Consider the following 14,959-nt stretch of genomic DNA (forward strand, 5'->3'; position numbering starts at 1 on the left):
TTTTCTTAATGAATGACTTTTAATGAATTATGATAAAATCCCGGCACATCCTAAAGCCAGAGGGCGCTCTCGTATAGAAACTCCATTTGTACCACAGAACAAGTACCATTACAAACGCTATTCCAGGAATTTTTTTATATCGTTCTTCAAATTGTTTTAGGTATTCTCATGATTATAAACAATATTTTGTATGATTTTGTTTAACAAGTGTTGCTTTTTTAAATGCACGTTAAAAACAACTCAAACTCGCGGCCTTGCGATTCAGAATCGATTTCAGATAGGTATTTTTAATGGGAAACACGATTATTCGTCTCAAGCATTAATGTAACTAGGCATTCATGTTTGTTAGACATGCACGTGTGTGCGCGATTTGTTGTGTTTAAATAATGTAAATAAATAGTTTGGCTGACTTTTACATTTCATTTTCTTATCCAGAGCGACTTGCAGTGCATTCCCAGTATATAGATTTTTATCAGCAGGTGTATTCCATAGGAAATTCATACTATGATCTTTGCACTGCTAATGCAATGCTCTACCTATTTTCACTACTATCTAATCTAAACAGCAAACTTTGAGTGATGCGCACTTAAACATGCACACAGTTTATGATTGACAGTCATACAATGCACCACTATCATAGTGCTCTTTTAATTTATTACAAATAATGGAGATAGGCCAACTAACAGACAAAGATGGGGTAGCGTGAGAAAAAGAGAAATGAGAAGCACAAAAAACACATTAAGGCTGTATCAGCCTCACACTGCTGGCTATGTGGTTTCTCTTTAGTGGATAAACATTGTCTTCTGCAGTTTAACAGGGCGGAAATGAAGGGGTTTATCACCATGCACCAGGCAGACCACCAAACCTGTGTCTTAGAGAGCTGATATTCCTCCCATTATATGTTGTGTAAATGCAGGATTATGCTGGTGCTCATGACTTTCTTGCCCACGCATAGATGAGGCCTTTAAATGTTGTCACTCAGAAAGGCAAGAAAACGAGGAGTAACGTCTTCTGACTTGCCACGGAGCTGAGCATTAAAAATTTGCATTTTTACTGCACATGGCATGACAGAAATATAAAGTCTCACACTTTTCATTTTCAATTCATATTTTAAAGTGCACTGCAGGTTGTCATTGAGAGATTGGAAAGATTAATAATTGGCTGTAGCGGAAAGACTTCTTTCATGGCATGTCAGAAATGCTCTTATGTATTAATTATGGCTCTGTTCTTGGGAAATGTTAATGAGGAAAGTGGTAGTAGTGATTTTGTTTGTGTTGACTGGCACTGCACTAATTGCCAAAGCAGTCTAACGACCCTTTGTTAAACATTTGTAAATAGGGCAGGGTAAAAAAATTATTTTCTCCGATCTTAAGTTTAACAAAATATTGATTTTGAGAAATCAAATGTCGGGCGTGCTTTACATCAGCTGCAGGGCTAAACAATAAGGAGTGCGTGATGGCCCGGGACAAGCTTGAAAAATGCTCGGGGCAGTTGGTCAAACTGTCACTTGGGCTGCTGTGGCACCATCACTGAACGTTATCAGTTGGATGTGTTTAAGGCTTTGCCAAATGTAATATTCAAGCAAAGATGTTGCGAAACAGATCTCAATGCGCTACTCATGCGCTGTTTAAAAAGTTTAGTGTGTGCACACCCTTAGTATGCACCCGGAAAGCCTCATTTCAAGATTTCACGTAGGTCAGGCCCGGCTTCAGATATGAGATGAAAGGTGGGCCAAGTGATATTCCAGGTGGGCCGGTCGGATGGGGGGCTTCTTTAATGCTTTAATCTCACATTTGTCCACAAACGCAACGACCACATCACAGAGCAAAATTAGGTCACTATTGACACAGAGGAAGTTATTTATGACAGAAGAGATGAAAACGTATTGCTTGCCTACCCGCGGTCTCTTATCTAAAGCAAGGTGAGTCACAAACTGAAGCTTTATTCATTCTCCTTTAAGGCTGCAGCTGTCTGATCCAGGTGGTTGAATGTCTGTGATACGTGCTGACCTCGCACCTCTCAACACAGGTGTCACCAGTGTCACTGGTCTCTCGTCCAGAAGGCGGGACTCTAAAACGGTCCATGTGATCAGCCAGCCGAGCAGACACGTGTATGACAGGCAGAGAAAGTAGATGTTTTTTTTTGTTGGAAAGTCCTTATGGCTGTGCAACAGAGTGGATGACTAAGTCAATTGTGCTGGTTTTGCAGTAACAAGGAATGTGGCCTTTTAAAAGGTCCAAAAAAATCCTGCACAGAATTACCCACTTCTCTGCTGTTTTGTTAAGCATGTGGGGAGGACATTGTTCACATAAAAGCGGTTGTCCTTTTTATTTGAAAGGCTACAATTATGTGTATTGTTCTTGGGTGTTCTGCACTATTGTTTTTCCTTCCTTGGTTTTGCAAAGAGATGTGGAGAGTTCAGCCCAGTACCACATTTTCTGTAAACCTCTAGGCATTCTTCATTCCTGGAGGCCTGATATTTTTTGGCACTTATTTTAACAATGAATGTATCTTATAAATAAATGAAATAAAATGTTTTACTGTTCACATTGTTTCTAGATGAATTTGCCATGGCCAGTCTTGATGAAGTAATGAGGAAGTAGGATGTTCTCTTTTACTTGTATATGAACTAATGATTTACAGTTCTATTCACAATTATTTGTATAAACAGTTTTATCAGACGGACCCACGCGTGTTGTCACGGTTAGCCATACAGAAATCTCAACTGATATAGTATAAAAGTACATTTATGTATACAATTATATTTATGTATATGTGTGTGTATATACACTGTCAGTAATAAAGGTACAAAACTGTACCTTTTCTGTCACTGGGGCTGTACCCTTTCAAAAAGTACAGCTTTGCACCTAGGGATTTTATTTTTAGTACCTCAGAGGTACATACTGGGATCAAAAAGAGCTTATTAGTACCTCAAAAATACATATTAGTATCTCAAATGTACATAATATTGGTACTAAATGTTTACATATCTGTACCTAATGTCCCATACAATTAATTAGGTTTTGTACCTTTATTTCTGACAGTGTATTTGTGTTTCTGTGTGGTTCTGATGGATCACAGGCAACATTTGAAACAAGCGGCCAACGTTTATTCTTAACAGCCTGTCTTTAGCATATATTGTTTTATAAATCTGTCCCAATATAATGCATGCTTTACAAAGCGGCTGTTATTACTGGATGTAGAGTTAAAAACAATATTGGACCTCGCAAAAAATGATTTGCTCATTTCACATTAGGGCTGCAACTAATCCCGCGTTCAGACCAGCCGCGGTTGAGGCATCAAGCGCAAGTGATTTCAATGTTACGTCAATGTAACGTCAATGTAAAGCCAAAGACCCGCGTCTCTCGCGGGGCGAATAAGGTGTGAAGTGTGATGCGGTAGACACGATTCCGCCTCATTCGCGCATCTAGTTTACGCGAATGTCGCAAATTGAGTGTTGCCGCGGGAAACGCAAGAGTTGAAAAATTGGAACTTTGGCGGGAAAATGCACCACGTTAACCAGTCAGGAGCTTGCTCTAGTAATGTCGTGATTACAGAAAGCAAGCGAAGTGGCAGAAGCCCCTCCCATGACAGGAATTTCAGTGTGAATGTCTCAATAACTAGATTTTTACGTAAACTCAAAATGTTCAAGCGGCAAACTAGACGCGAATTTGACGCCTCAAACATGGCTGGTGTGAACACACGGTAAGGATTTTTTCATAATCGATAATCCGTCGGTTATTTTTCGATTAATTGACTAATCGGATAATTACTTAATTAGATGTTTTCAGGTATTATAGCTAAATAAGGCACTAAAATAGGGTATTCACGTTTAGAAGTGTACTTTTAAAAGTGCAAAAGCCACACACTTCTACAGAGTTTTACTTATATAATATTTTTGATTTAGCTATTTTAAGCATTAAATAAAAAAGTTTGTGCAGCTTTTAAATAGTAAAATATCTTTAAATGTCAAAATATCAATTAACAAAATGAATTAAGTCTTCAGGGGTGTGCTGAGAATTTTGCCACAGGTTAGTAAACTTAATTTTAATCTTCAGCTTTGAACCTTAATGAATATTAAGATTTTTTGTTATTAACAAAATAAATAAATCATAAAGCCATTATGATATGAAAGTGGTGCGCTGTTACAGTAATAACATTCAAAGTGGGCATTTTTTTAAGGAACGGCAGCAAAAATAAGACTTATTAGGAAATCAAATCATGAAATTTTATCATTGTTTTTTACTTCAGCCCTGCTGTAAGTTTAAAAAAAATGTTTTAAACATGTTTATATTCATACAGTAGCTTTCAGCCATTGAGAGGATGTTGATGCTAATATATCTAATTCGATCAAAAGCAAACCAATTAGTGCTAGTTACAGCTTTAAGTGTGAGTGTTAGTTTAGGCTTCGATTGAGAGGTTTCCCTTAAGAGTCCTTCATTACGAAAGAGAATTCCTGAATCACGATGATGAATTACGAGCAAGGAAGTGCGCATAATTGGTCGATAGAAGGCCCCTGTGCTTGGCTGGATTTTTTCAGACATTTGTTTGCAAAAGTGCTCAATGATGTGTTATTCGTATTTGTCTCCCTCACAGGTATGTCTCTCATTAGCTTACATGAGATCTGTCAGCCCAAGTTACTCCCATCTGTCAGGCTGTGGGCTATAATTTGGCAGCTGCGGATGACTAAGCCTCAGAATTGCTCCTGGCTTTGTAGAAGCACCTGCATCATAACCTCTAAAAATTATTACATCACCATTCATGTGAGAGCGGAAGGTAGAGGAAAACTCTCTTAAAGAGCAAATTCACCCATGACATCATCAACACTGAGCCAGATGATGGTTGTATGTGTATGTTGGGTTTAGTGTGCCGGCACACCCATTTCTTCACACTCCCCTTCCAGCCATTGGAAGGTCAGGGAGTCAGCGGCAGGAAGATTATCTCATGTTTTCATCACCGCTTACGCTATGTCTATGGCTACCAATGTGATTCATAAACTGAAATGTCAAGTGATTCAATAGGATTTGTCTTTGTTCCTGAATGCACCATATTTAGGAAGTGATTTCATTACCGTTGGTGAACACAGAGTATTTTGGCTTTAATTTTATAAATGTATGATTTCATTATCTTTCATATTCCAGGGCTGTTTTATTTCCAATTTGCATCATGAATCTTTCTAAATTTATAAACCATGTTATGATGACGCACTTGGGTTCTTCTGCAGTGTGTGTATGACAGATTATGTAGGTGTGTATAGCCATTGGACTTCAGCTTTCTCATTAAGAATAAACCAGCAGCACAACCGCTCTGCAATGCAACACTCGGCAGACGGTTGCCTGGAGACCAAGGAAACTGACATTTCAGAGCATCTTCTGTCATGTGGGAACCATGCAAATCTGTAGCGCATTATAATGTGAGCAGTGAGGCCTTACACACAAGGGCTACCCGCAGTGCCCGTATTTTCACTGTGATTTGATAAGAGTTCGTTTATTGGTCTTATTTTCAATGACTTGTTATAGGAAGTGGACTGTGATTTGCAGCGATCAAAGAGTTTAATAGATAAAATGACAAAGTTAAGGACAGTTTAATTTATGCAAATATGCAGTTGAAAACTGGTTGTTGTTGAATGGCTTCTGATCATCTTTACTGACTTGAACACATCCCGCTGGCTGATATCAGTCAGTTGGTTTTGTCTCAGTAGTAGTACCGTGTTTTAGCACCTCTTTATCCCATTGATGGCATTGATTTATTCATGTGGTGTAATGTGTCCTTTTGCACTGCGGCATGTTTAAACTATGTTGCGGTTACAGGCATGCCACATGCCAGACTGTGGCTGAACCTCGTAAAATATTTGGTCTGTAATTCAATCTTTTATTAAAATGAGACATAGAAAAAATTAAAGTACTTAAAAAAAATAACATTGGACATGTGAAAAACACACAGATATTCACTTAAGTAATGTTTGCATAAAATGAAAGGAAAAATAAGTATCTGTGTCCCTGTTCTTCTCCAAGTTAAATGACTGGGAAATTCCCTTGGAAAATTTTCAAAAGAAACACTTAAGCCCGGGTTACACTGTAGAATTTTTGCCATCACACTGTGCAACATGGAGCGTTTAAACTTGGGTACGACAAGCATGTAGACTGACACCTATTGGATAGAGGCTGTGACGGCTGCGACACACGTTAGCGCAACATCATCAGCATGCGCTACTGGTAAACAAATACCAGTATGCAGGTCGTAGCAGCAAACACACTGTGCGTTCATCATGCTGAATTTCTGACACTGTCAGAAAACTATTGTAGGCTATCCTTGGGCACAACACCGGTTGCGGTGTAAAGTTACATTTATTGTGTTTCGCTTGAGGTGTTTCTAAATCTAGTTGTCATAAACAAATGAGTACCGTTCACTCCAGTAACTGACAGAGACGGATGACGTGCCTCCACTGCTTCGTTCTCATTGGTAGTCGCTCTGGAAGTCTTTCATAATTTGCATAAAGTTAAACATTTCTCAACTTTGTCGTGTGACTGGATTCGCCCCATCTAGTCACCAACGATCACTGTCGCTCAATGTTGCCGGATTGGGCGGCAGTGGCTCAGTGGTTTATGTAGGTTGTCTACAAACCGGAAGGTTGGTGGTTCAATCCCCAGCTCTACTGGACCACGTGTCGAGGTGTCCTTGAGCAAGACACCTAACCCCAACTGCTCCTGATGAGCTGGCTGGTGCCTTGCATGGCTGACACTGCCGTCGGTGTATGAATGTGTATAGGTGAATGTTAGGCTAATTGTAAAGCACTTTGGATGGCCATAGGTCTGTTAAAAAAACACAATATAAAAATGCAGGCAAGTACATGTCGCCAAGCCTCCATTGAAATCAGTGAGATAGCATCGCTTTGCTACTGCTAGTCTCTGTTAGTCTAAATGCAGCTTAAGAGCCACAATTGCAGAAATTGCGACAATCTTTCGTCTGGGATTGCCAAAAATCATGGGTTTTAGGTAGTGATGCACCAATGTATCGGCCACCGATATTTATCGGCCGATTTTTGATGAATTTGAAACCATCTGCATATCGACAATAGCATGAGAAAGGCCGATACCGATTGTTTATTAATTAACTGCATAAAGAAATCCATTATATGTAAAAAAAAAATGAGTTAATGTTGTTAATAAAATAAATGCTGAATAGCAAAAACCACCTTTGAAGGTTGTCATGCTGTCTTAAAATCGGTATCAGCCAGAAGTTGCCTGTTTAAATCGGTATCGTATCGGCCCAAAAAATCCTATCGGTACATCCCTAGTTTTAGGGTTTGTCTAGGTAGTTGTTGGTTGCAAAACAAGTAAAACATGTCACTTGTAGCTCTTATGAGTCTCAAATTTGTGTGTAGTTGGAAAGGCAATTTTTAATTCGTTATTTGTGACCCAAGCTGTGAAACCCCTGTCCTTCATTTTTTTCCTATGGTTTTCTACATAAAATCATCATACATAATGTAAAGATCATTCTGTGAAAATATAACCTTGATATTTGACTGAATAAGGCCATGTCAACGATTGAAATTATAGTGAAATTATTGATTGGAATCATTGATTAAACTTTATTGCTCCTAATATCATCATTAGATTATTCGATTTTAGCCTGGATTTCACAGGTGTTTATATCTGTTTTTCGTCATTCCCATATTTGTTTCTTTTTTAAGCATCAAATAATTCGTTATTATAGAATGCTTATACCATCCCTCACTTTTTTCTGTTTCAGATAAAGTGAAAAGGAGAAGTGAAAGGTCTCATCCCATGGTCACCACACATGCCTGATTCAGCCGATAAGACGGAACATCTTTAATTTAATTTTCATATCCCACCATTGGTTGTGCTACATTCTCTGGCCACTCCAGCTGAGCGACTGCCCATGTTCCCCAAGCTTTGTTATTTCAGCTACACTGCGGGCATGCTCCAGTGCTGAGCTCCGCTGCTTAGCCGTACCATGACCAGTCTCAAGCGTTCCCAGACCGAGCGCTCTGTGGGCGGCTCTGTTCCCGCCACAGATGAGTTCTACACTCGCCGTCTGCGCTTGCCTAACGGAGGTGCACCGCCCCCTCGCAGCGAGAGCACACACTCGACTGGCACACCCGGAGTTCCAAAAATGGGCGTTCGTGCACGGGTCGCCGACTGGCCCCCTAGAAAAGATGGCGGCAGTGGAGGTGGTGAAAAAGGAGGCGGTGTGTGGCACATCACGGTGGAGACGGACACCCCTTCCACCACGACTGGAAGTGCACAGAGCAACTTGTCAACAAAGCTTGGTCACCTGATCAGCCCTCAGGATTCATCCATGCTGCGTAACATTCACAACACGCTCAAGAACAAGATGCACAGCAAAGGTAAAGACAATCGCTTCCTGTCCCCTGACGGTTATCTCGGTTCGCCCCGCAAGGGCATGCGTCGCATTCGACAGCGCAGCAACAGCGATATTACCATTAGTGAACTGGACGGCGATGGCAGCGAGGGTTGGTCTTTCTCAGGTTGGACGCCCATGCATAGAGAGTACGGGAGTACCTCTTCTATTGACAAACACGGTGTGTCTGGCGAAAGCTTCTTCGATATGCTTAAAGGCTACCAGACGGATGCTCCTGACCAGCGTAGCCCAGCCCCTGAAAAGTTGAGCGAGTTGCTGACCGTAGCCCACAAACAAACTGCCCTCGACCTGCCTGATGGACCTCTGGCTCCTCCACGTGGTAGTCCCGCCAGTCGCCTGAAAGAAAGGGAAAAGCACATGAAGCGGCGCTCAAAATCAGAGACGGGAGGAGAGTCCATCTTTCGAAAGCTGCGTAGCGTCAAAGCCGAAGGGGATTCGTCACGGGCAGGTTCCGACGCAGAGGACGGGAAGTCCGACGATGCTGGTCCTCCACCCAAACCTTGGGTCTGCCAGAAGGGTTTTGCGCACTTTGATGTCCAGAGCATTCTGTTTGACCTGAACGAGGCTGTACAGAGTCGACAAAGTGCTGTTAAGAGGAAGAACACCACCACGGGTGCCTCTGCTGCAGCTGCAGCCTCAGCTTCAAACACCTCATCTCTCTCCTCAACCCAGAGCGGGGCTTACGGATCTCCTTGTGGAAGCCAGGAAGAGCTTAACATCAAAGACGGACCATCTCTTGACTCCGGTGATGACAAGACTAATGATCTGGTACTCAGCTGCCCCTGTTTCCGTAACGAAATCGGGGGTGAGGGTGAAAGAAACATCAGCCCTTCCAAACAGGGCAGTATCGGAAGTGGTGCCTCCAGCTCTTCAAGAGATGAAGATGGATCTCCCGAAAGAGCTCCCAACACACATTTTAGCAATGCAGGAGTGGCTGTTCTTGAAGCACCCAAGGATGGAAAGAGTCTCCATCATGATCGGGGAAAGAGCAACATAGTTGAACACGTGGACTTGGGTGCCTACTATTACAGAAAAAACTTTTACTTGAGAGGTGAGTTTTAGGCTTTTTGCAGTAATTCTACCCTTGATGTTTCGGGAAGATTTTCTCAGTGGAGATGTTATTGGAAATTTATGCAAGCATCAATAACTCTTCAGACAGTTGGGTCAATAAATGGCTTGTTTTATTGCACTTTTCTTGATTTGGTTACTTGTTTTGTTTGTGTACATTTGTTACGTTTTACTCAATTATGTTTTTTCAAAGCAATATAACTTTTTCTTGAATTACAAAAATGGAAGGAGAAGTTATGTTCCCTTTTTTCATGCAGTAATTTACTTGTATTGTATATCTGTGTCCTTTTTGAAGCTTTCAATGTTCAGTACCCAAAATTCCTTTTAGCACAGTGTTCACATTTCTCATTTTGTGTTCTCGGAAGAATGAGTTTGTTCTAAATTTGAAATGGCGTCAACCATGAGTAAATCATTTTCATTTTTGTTCCAACCCTTTAATCATTTATTGAAAAATACACATAAATCCTCAGAGCACTGGAACTACTTGGGTGTGGATGAGACACTGGGGCCAGTTGCCGTGAGCATCCGTCGAGAAAAACTGGAGGACCACAAAGAACACGGCCCGCAGTTTAATTACAGGATCATCTTCAGAACCAGTGAGGTGAGCTCATCCACACAGCCAAATATAATTTTCATATTGTTGTTGCCAACCTCTCAATGCATCCTCGTGCCTGCACATAGACAGTTCATTCGAAGTAGTCAGTGACGAGTGAGATCCAGGTCTGACGCCCACCGCTATCTTATATAACATGTTCTCTGTGTTAGAGCTTTACATCACACTGGGCCCAGACTGGCTCATCATCACCGTATTTTTAACAGCAGCTTTAACTGGATGGTTGATGACTAGATCTCTCTAATTAAAGCAAAAAATGAAAGAAATGGCTCTTGGATGTGACCCCGGCCTTTGAGCTGATTTATAGAAGCTACTTGTGATTCACATAATATATTCCGATGGGTTTTAATAGCTTCGCGACTAAGGTGACGCACAGCCTAACACTGCAGTCTTTCCACTGCTATTTCTAGGACAGGTGGGCAGACATGGATCAGCTTTGGAATAAGTGGCTTTCTAACGGGGATACAAATTTTTATACAAAGGTTTTGCTTTTCTGAATCATACTAAGCAGCTACAAAAAGATAAGAGAAGGTTGTATAAAGGTTTGATTAATGCATGGCTCTCTGTAATACTGAATTCTGATTGGTCAGTCATTTCAAACAGCAGTCTGCATCTGGGCATTGAGAGGTTTCCCACCTGTGCTACTTGTTTTTAAATATATTTAATTTCAGTCAATATTTTATATCTGGTTACTTTCTGTGGCAAATAGCCATGTAATAAACAGAGTGATGTACAGTTATTTGATCATCACAACATAACCTTTTATGTTATGATAACTCTCTTAAGTGACACACCCACCTATTGAGTAACAACAGTAACAGGGGTTTGTAGCAGTATACAATCTGAAATCTTTAATACAAGTGCACAGGATCCCACAAGTTTTTGAATCTGGGGGGGAAAATCAAGGCCCTGGGAAGTTTTTGAAAATATACATTCATAGATAAAGGTCATTGAAAGTGCTTGAATCTATTTTATGGAAGAAGTTTTCTGGGGAAAAAATCCATATTTCCTGTGTAGTGTAGGATAATAGCATAATAATTCTAGGCTTTTTAAGCACACGTGCTACACTGTTTGCTTTAAATGCTTATATCTTCTGTATGCGAATGTTGATTCAAACCAAAATGCTTTTTTGCATAGTTGTGTTTGACACATGAAAACGTCTCGTGTTACGTATGTAACTGTTGTCCTCTGAGAATGGAACGATGCGCTACGTCTCCCTTGCCATACTTCATGCGTCCCTGTAATGCCAACTTTGGCAATATTTCAGATAGCAATATACTTCCTGGCTCCTACGTCACCCTGTCTTTGTTGTTAAGCCTCACCATTGGTTGAATTTGATATACACATTCAGACGCACTTACCCCTGGAGGCGTCCCCAAAGTGTCACCGCAGTGACGGAGCGCGAGTTCCCTCAAAAGGGAACTGTAACAATGTATCTTTAAAGGTAACACAATGTAACCTTGCTCTCACTTGAAATGTGTCCCCACATTTAGTCCTTGAATTTGAGGGTATTGGACCTGGAAAGTTCTTGAAAGGTTTGAAGTTAACTAAGATGTGGGAACCCTGAGTGCATTTCTCTTTTATATCTTTTATCTTTCTTCTTAGTTAACAACCTTGCGGGGCTCTATTTTGGAGGACACTGTGCCGTCCACCTCTAAGCATGGCTTAGCTCGAGGATTGCCCCTAAAAGAGGTGCTGGAATATTTGGTACCCGAGCTTAATGCCCACTGCCTCCGACTTGCCCTCAACACACCCAAGGTCACAGAGCAGCTGATGAAACTGGATGAACAGGGGGTATTACGATCTTACATTTTGTACCGTTGACCACTAATAGATAGTGCTGTCAATCAATTACAGTACATTAAATGAAATTTTTATATAATATATTTATTCACATATATTTATATAATTATTCACACTTTCGATTGGTCTATTTTTCTTGGGTTTGTTTTGCAGCTCAGTTTCCAGCTGAAGGTTGGAGTGATGTACTGCCAGGCCGGACAGAGCAGCGAGGAGGAGATGTACAATAATGAGGCAGCAGGTCCCGCCCTAGAGGAGTTCCTGCAGTTGCTGGGGGAACGGGTGCGCCTCAAGGGCTTCTCCAAGTACCGTGCCCAGCTGGACACCAAAAGTGAGTCCTAACATCGTAATGAAGGTTTATTTAATTACCGGCCAGGCTTAAGAGGAGCATGGTGGGATTACAACCACACACCGTTAGAGGCAAAACGCATAATCAATCAATCTGAACTCATGTCAGTCCGGTACTTCATAGGGCAAGTTAATTAATTCCAACAGTATTGCTTTCCAAAAAGCCTGTGGCTTGATCTGAATGTGTCTATCCACTGTCAGTAGTTTATTCACTGTCATAGGTTTTGAAATAAATAGGAGGGGAATCGTGTGTTGCATGATTCGGTTGTGACCTCGAGACATAGTCATTCATATAATGCTATATACCTCTTCTATGTGACCCTGAGGAATATTATCTGTGAGCTCAAGCATGCCTCTAAATCCATTTATCAGTCTTGACATCTTTGCCTTGGAGTTTCCCTAAATTGCTGGGTGGCCAAGTAGGGGCGAATGAGCTGTCAAAAAGTTTTCATTTTAGCTTAATGAACTAAGATATGGTTTTGGAATCAGGTAGAGGAAAGAGATCAGGGAAGATGAGTTTATACAACTGTGTGTGTGTGGTCATAGATCATAGTGACAATTGCAGTATTTCGCTGTTAAACCGTAATTGTCATTTATGACACAAAAAACTATTCCTTTATTTAAAAGGGTGTGTGTGTATGATCAATTAAGGTTTCAATAAAAGAAAATCAGTTCTTTTTTAATATTACGTATTCAAACTTTTTCTTGCAGCGGACTCTACAGGAACACACTCTTTATACACAACTTTTAAAGACTATGAGGTCATGTTCCACGTGTCGACAATGCTGCCCTACACGCCTAATAACAAACAGCAGGTATACCATCCAAAGATGAACATTCTCTCACAATTATTTCCCATCATTAATATCCTTTGGCATATACTAACCTGTGATTTTTGTGCCTTTAAGCTCCTTAGAAAAAGACATATTGGAAATGACATCGTCACCATTGTTTTTCAAGAGCCGGGAGCAAAACCCTTCAGCCCCAAGAACATCCGCTCACACTTTCAGCACGTCTTTGTGGTTGTACGGGTGCACAACGCATGCTCTGAAAATACCTGCTACAGGTGAGTGGTTCCGAACTGCATCTAAAAGATGTGCTACTAAGTAGTTAATGGGTATGGGCTTGTGAGAAGCGAAATATGCGGGAGCAACATCTGATCATGTAAAACGGTGCTTTTTTCAAAAACTGGGTTAGTAATTAGTTTTTGTAGATGTTTTGTGGGAGATAAAATATTAAGGACTAAACCTTATACAATATAGATAATTTATTACAGCATGTTAAAATTGCTACTTTGTAGGTGTGAGCAAAAATGTGCCGTTTTTGGGTATGTCTTTTAAAATGCAAATGAGCTGATCAATGGCAGTGCTGTGGTTGGATAGTGCAGATTAAGGTGAGGTATTATCCCCTTCTGACATCACAAGGGGAGCCAGATTTCAATTAGCTATTTTTTCACGTGCTTGCAGAGAATGGTTAACCAAAACGAAGTTACTGGCTTGCTCTTTTTTTACATTTTCTAGGTTGATAGAAGCACTGGGGACCCAATTATTGCATTAAACATAAAAAAGTCATATTTTCATGATATGTCCCCTTTAAGTGTACACAAACTACATTTTTAAAAAGTGGGTGGAGCTCCAGTAAATTGAACAGGGCATTAATATTCATCAAAAAATTATCTACACATTAACTCTTTCGCCGCCAGCATTTTTCATGATTTTCACAAAAGTTTAATGCCTTCCAGAAAATGCTCCTTTTTAAATATACAAACATACAATATATGAAATAAAAGAACAGACCCTCTGCTTTCAAACCAAAAAATCTGTTTCATCCTACCTTTATGTGTTCTGTTTTTATCACCTCTCAAATATGTGTAGGTTTAATCAAAAACACCAAATTTTGAGCAAAAAGCTGAGATAATTCCATTTTTGTGAAGGACTTTTGATAGAGATCAGATGCAGAGCGATCTCTAAACATACACGGACAAACAGCTGTTTGCCCTAGGGCAATACTTCCGGGTTTTATAAGTTGCGGAAGAGGTGGATAATAGTGGTATTGCAGATTGACGAGATAACTCGTCAATGGCGGGGAAAGAGTTAAATACCTTGTATGTGTTTGTAAGCAATGACCTTATGCTGCTCTGATGCACCATATTCCTAACTATCCTCATTCCTAACTTTCCTGACTAGCAAAGTGATTTCTTCAATGTGGAAGTGTTTCTTGGGAAGCAAAAATAAGCTTTGTTCTGAAACAACCCTTACTGCTTTCCTCTCAATGTGGCTGCTGTGTGATGAAATTCCTTTAATTTTGGTATTATTAGAGTCTTGTTTCTTAGAACTTGCAAAGGTGTGATGCATTGTGGAAAGCTCACATTATTTCAGAGAGTTCGTATAAAAATTTTAAAGAAACTTTTTTGTTTCTCAGAGGGGAGGATAAACCAGATTGGCAGTCACATTTCCTTGTGTTTTTGGCTACTGATAAAATCTTTTTCTTGGAACTTTCAATTATGTTTTGCGAAAGTTATATAAACACTGACAAAGACTCAAATAAGTCAAATGTTCAAGCGTCCAACTATATGCGAATAGCGCGTTTTTGCCACCTCTACCGTGGCTGGTGTTAATGCAGCATAAGAGAAGTGCGTACGCTACACTGATACTCTCTCCTGAATGTAGAGGCATTTAAGATGCCCGCGTTACCAGAAGATAGCTATTTTCGTAAAAATTTATT

The 14,959-nt window shown here is 40.4% G+C and overlaps 1 protein-coding gene across 1 annotated transcript in view; it reads left to right on the forward strand.

Moving 5' to 3' along the window:
- sipa1l1 (signal-induced proliferation-associated 1 like 1) overlaps positions 1-14,959 on the forward strand; it is a 111,648-nt gene that overhangs the window by 58,591 nt on the left and 38,098 nt on the right. Inside the window, 6 exon segments of the mRNA XM_065255847.2 lie at positions 7,753-9,457; positions 9,945-10,075; positions 11,693-11,881; positions 12,044-12,218; positions 12,947-13,050; positions 13,144-13,301. Of these exon segments, the coding sequence (XP_065111919.2) occupies positions 7,978-9,457; positions 9,945-10,075; positions 11,693-11,881; positions 12,044-12,218; positions 12,947-13,050; positions 13,144-13,301 (2,237 nt within the window). The 5' untranslated portion in view covers positions 7,753-7,977.

The sequence above is a fragment of the Paramisgurnus dabryanus genome, chromosome 12 (assembly GCF_030506205.2).
Source record: "Paramisgurnus dabryanus chromosome 12, PD_genome_1.1, whole genome shotgun sequence".
NCBI classification, from domain to species: Eukaryota; Metazoa; Chordata; class Actinopteri; order Cypriniformes; family Cobitidae; genus Paramisgurnus; species Paramisgurnus dabryanus.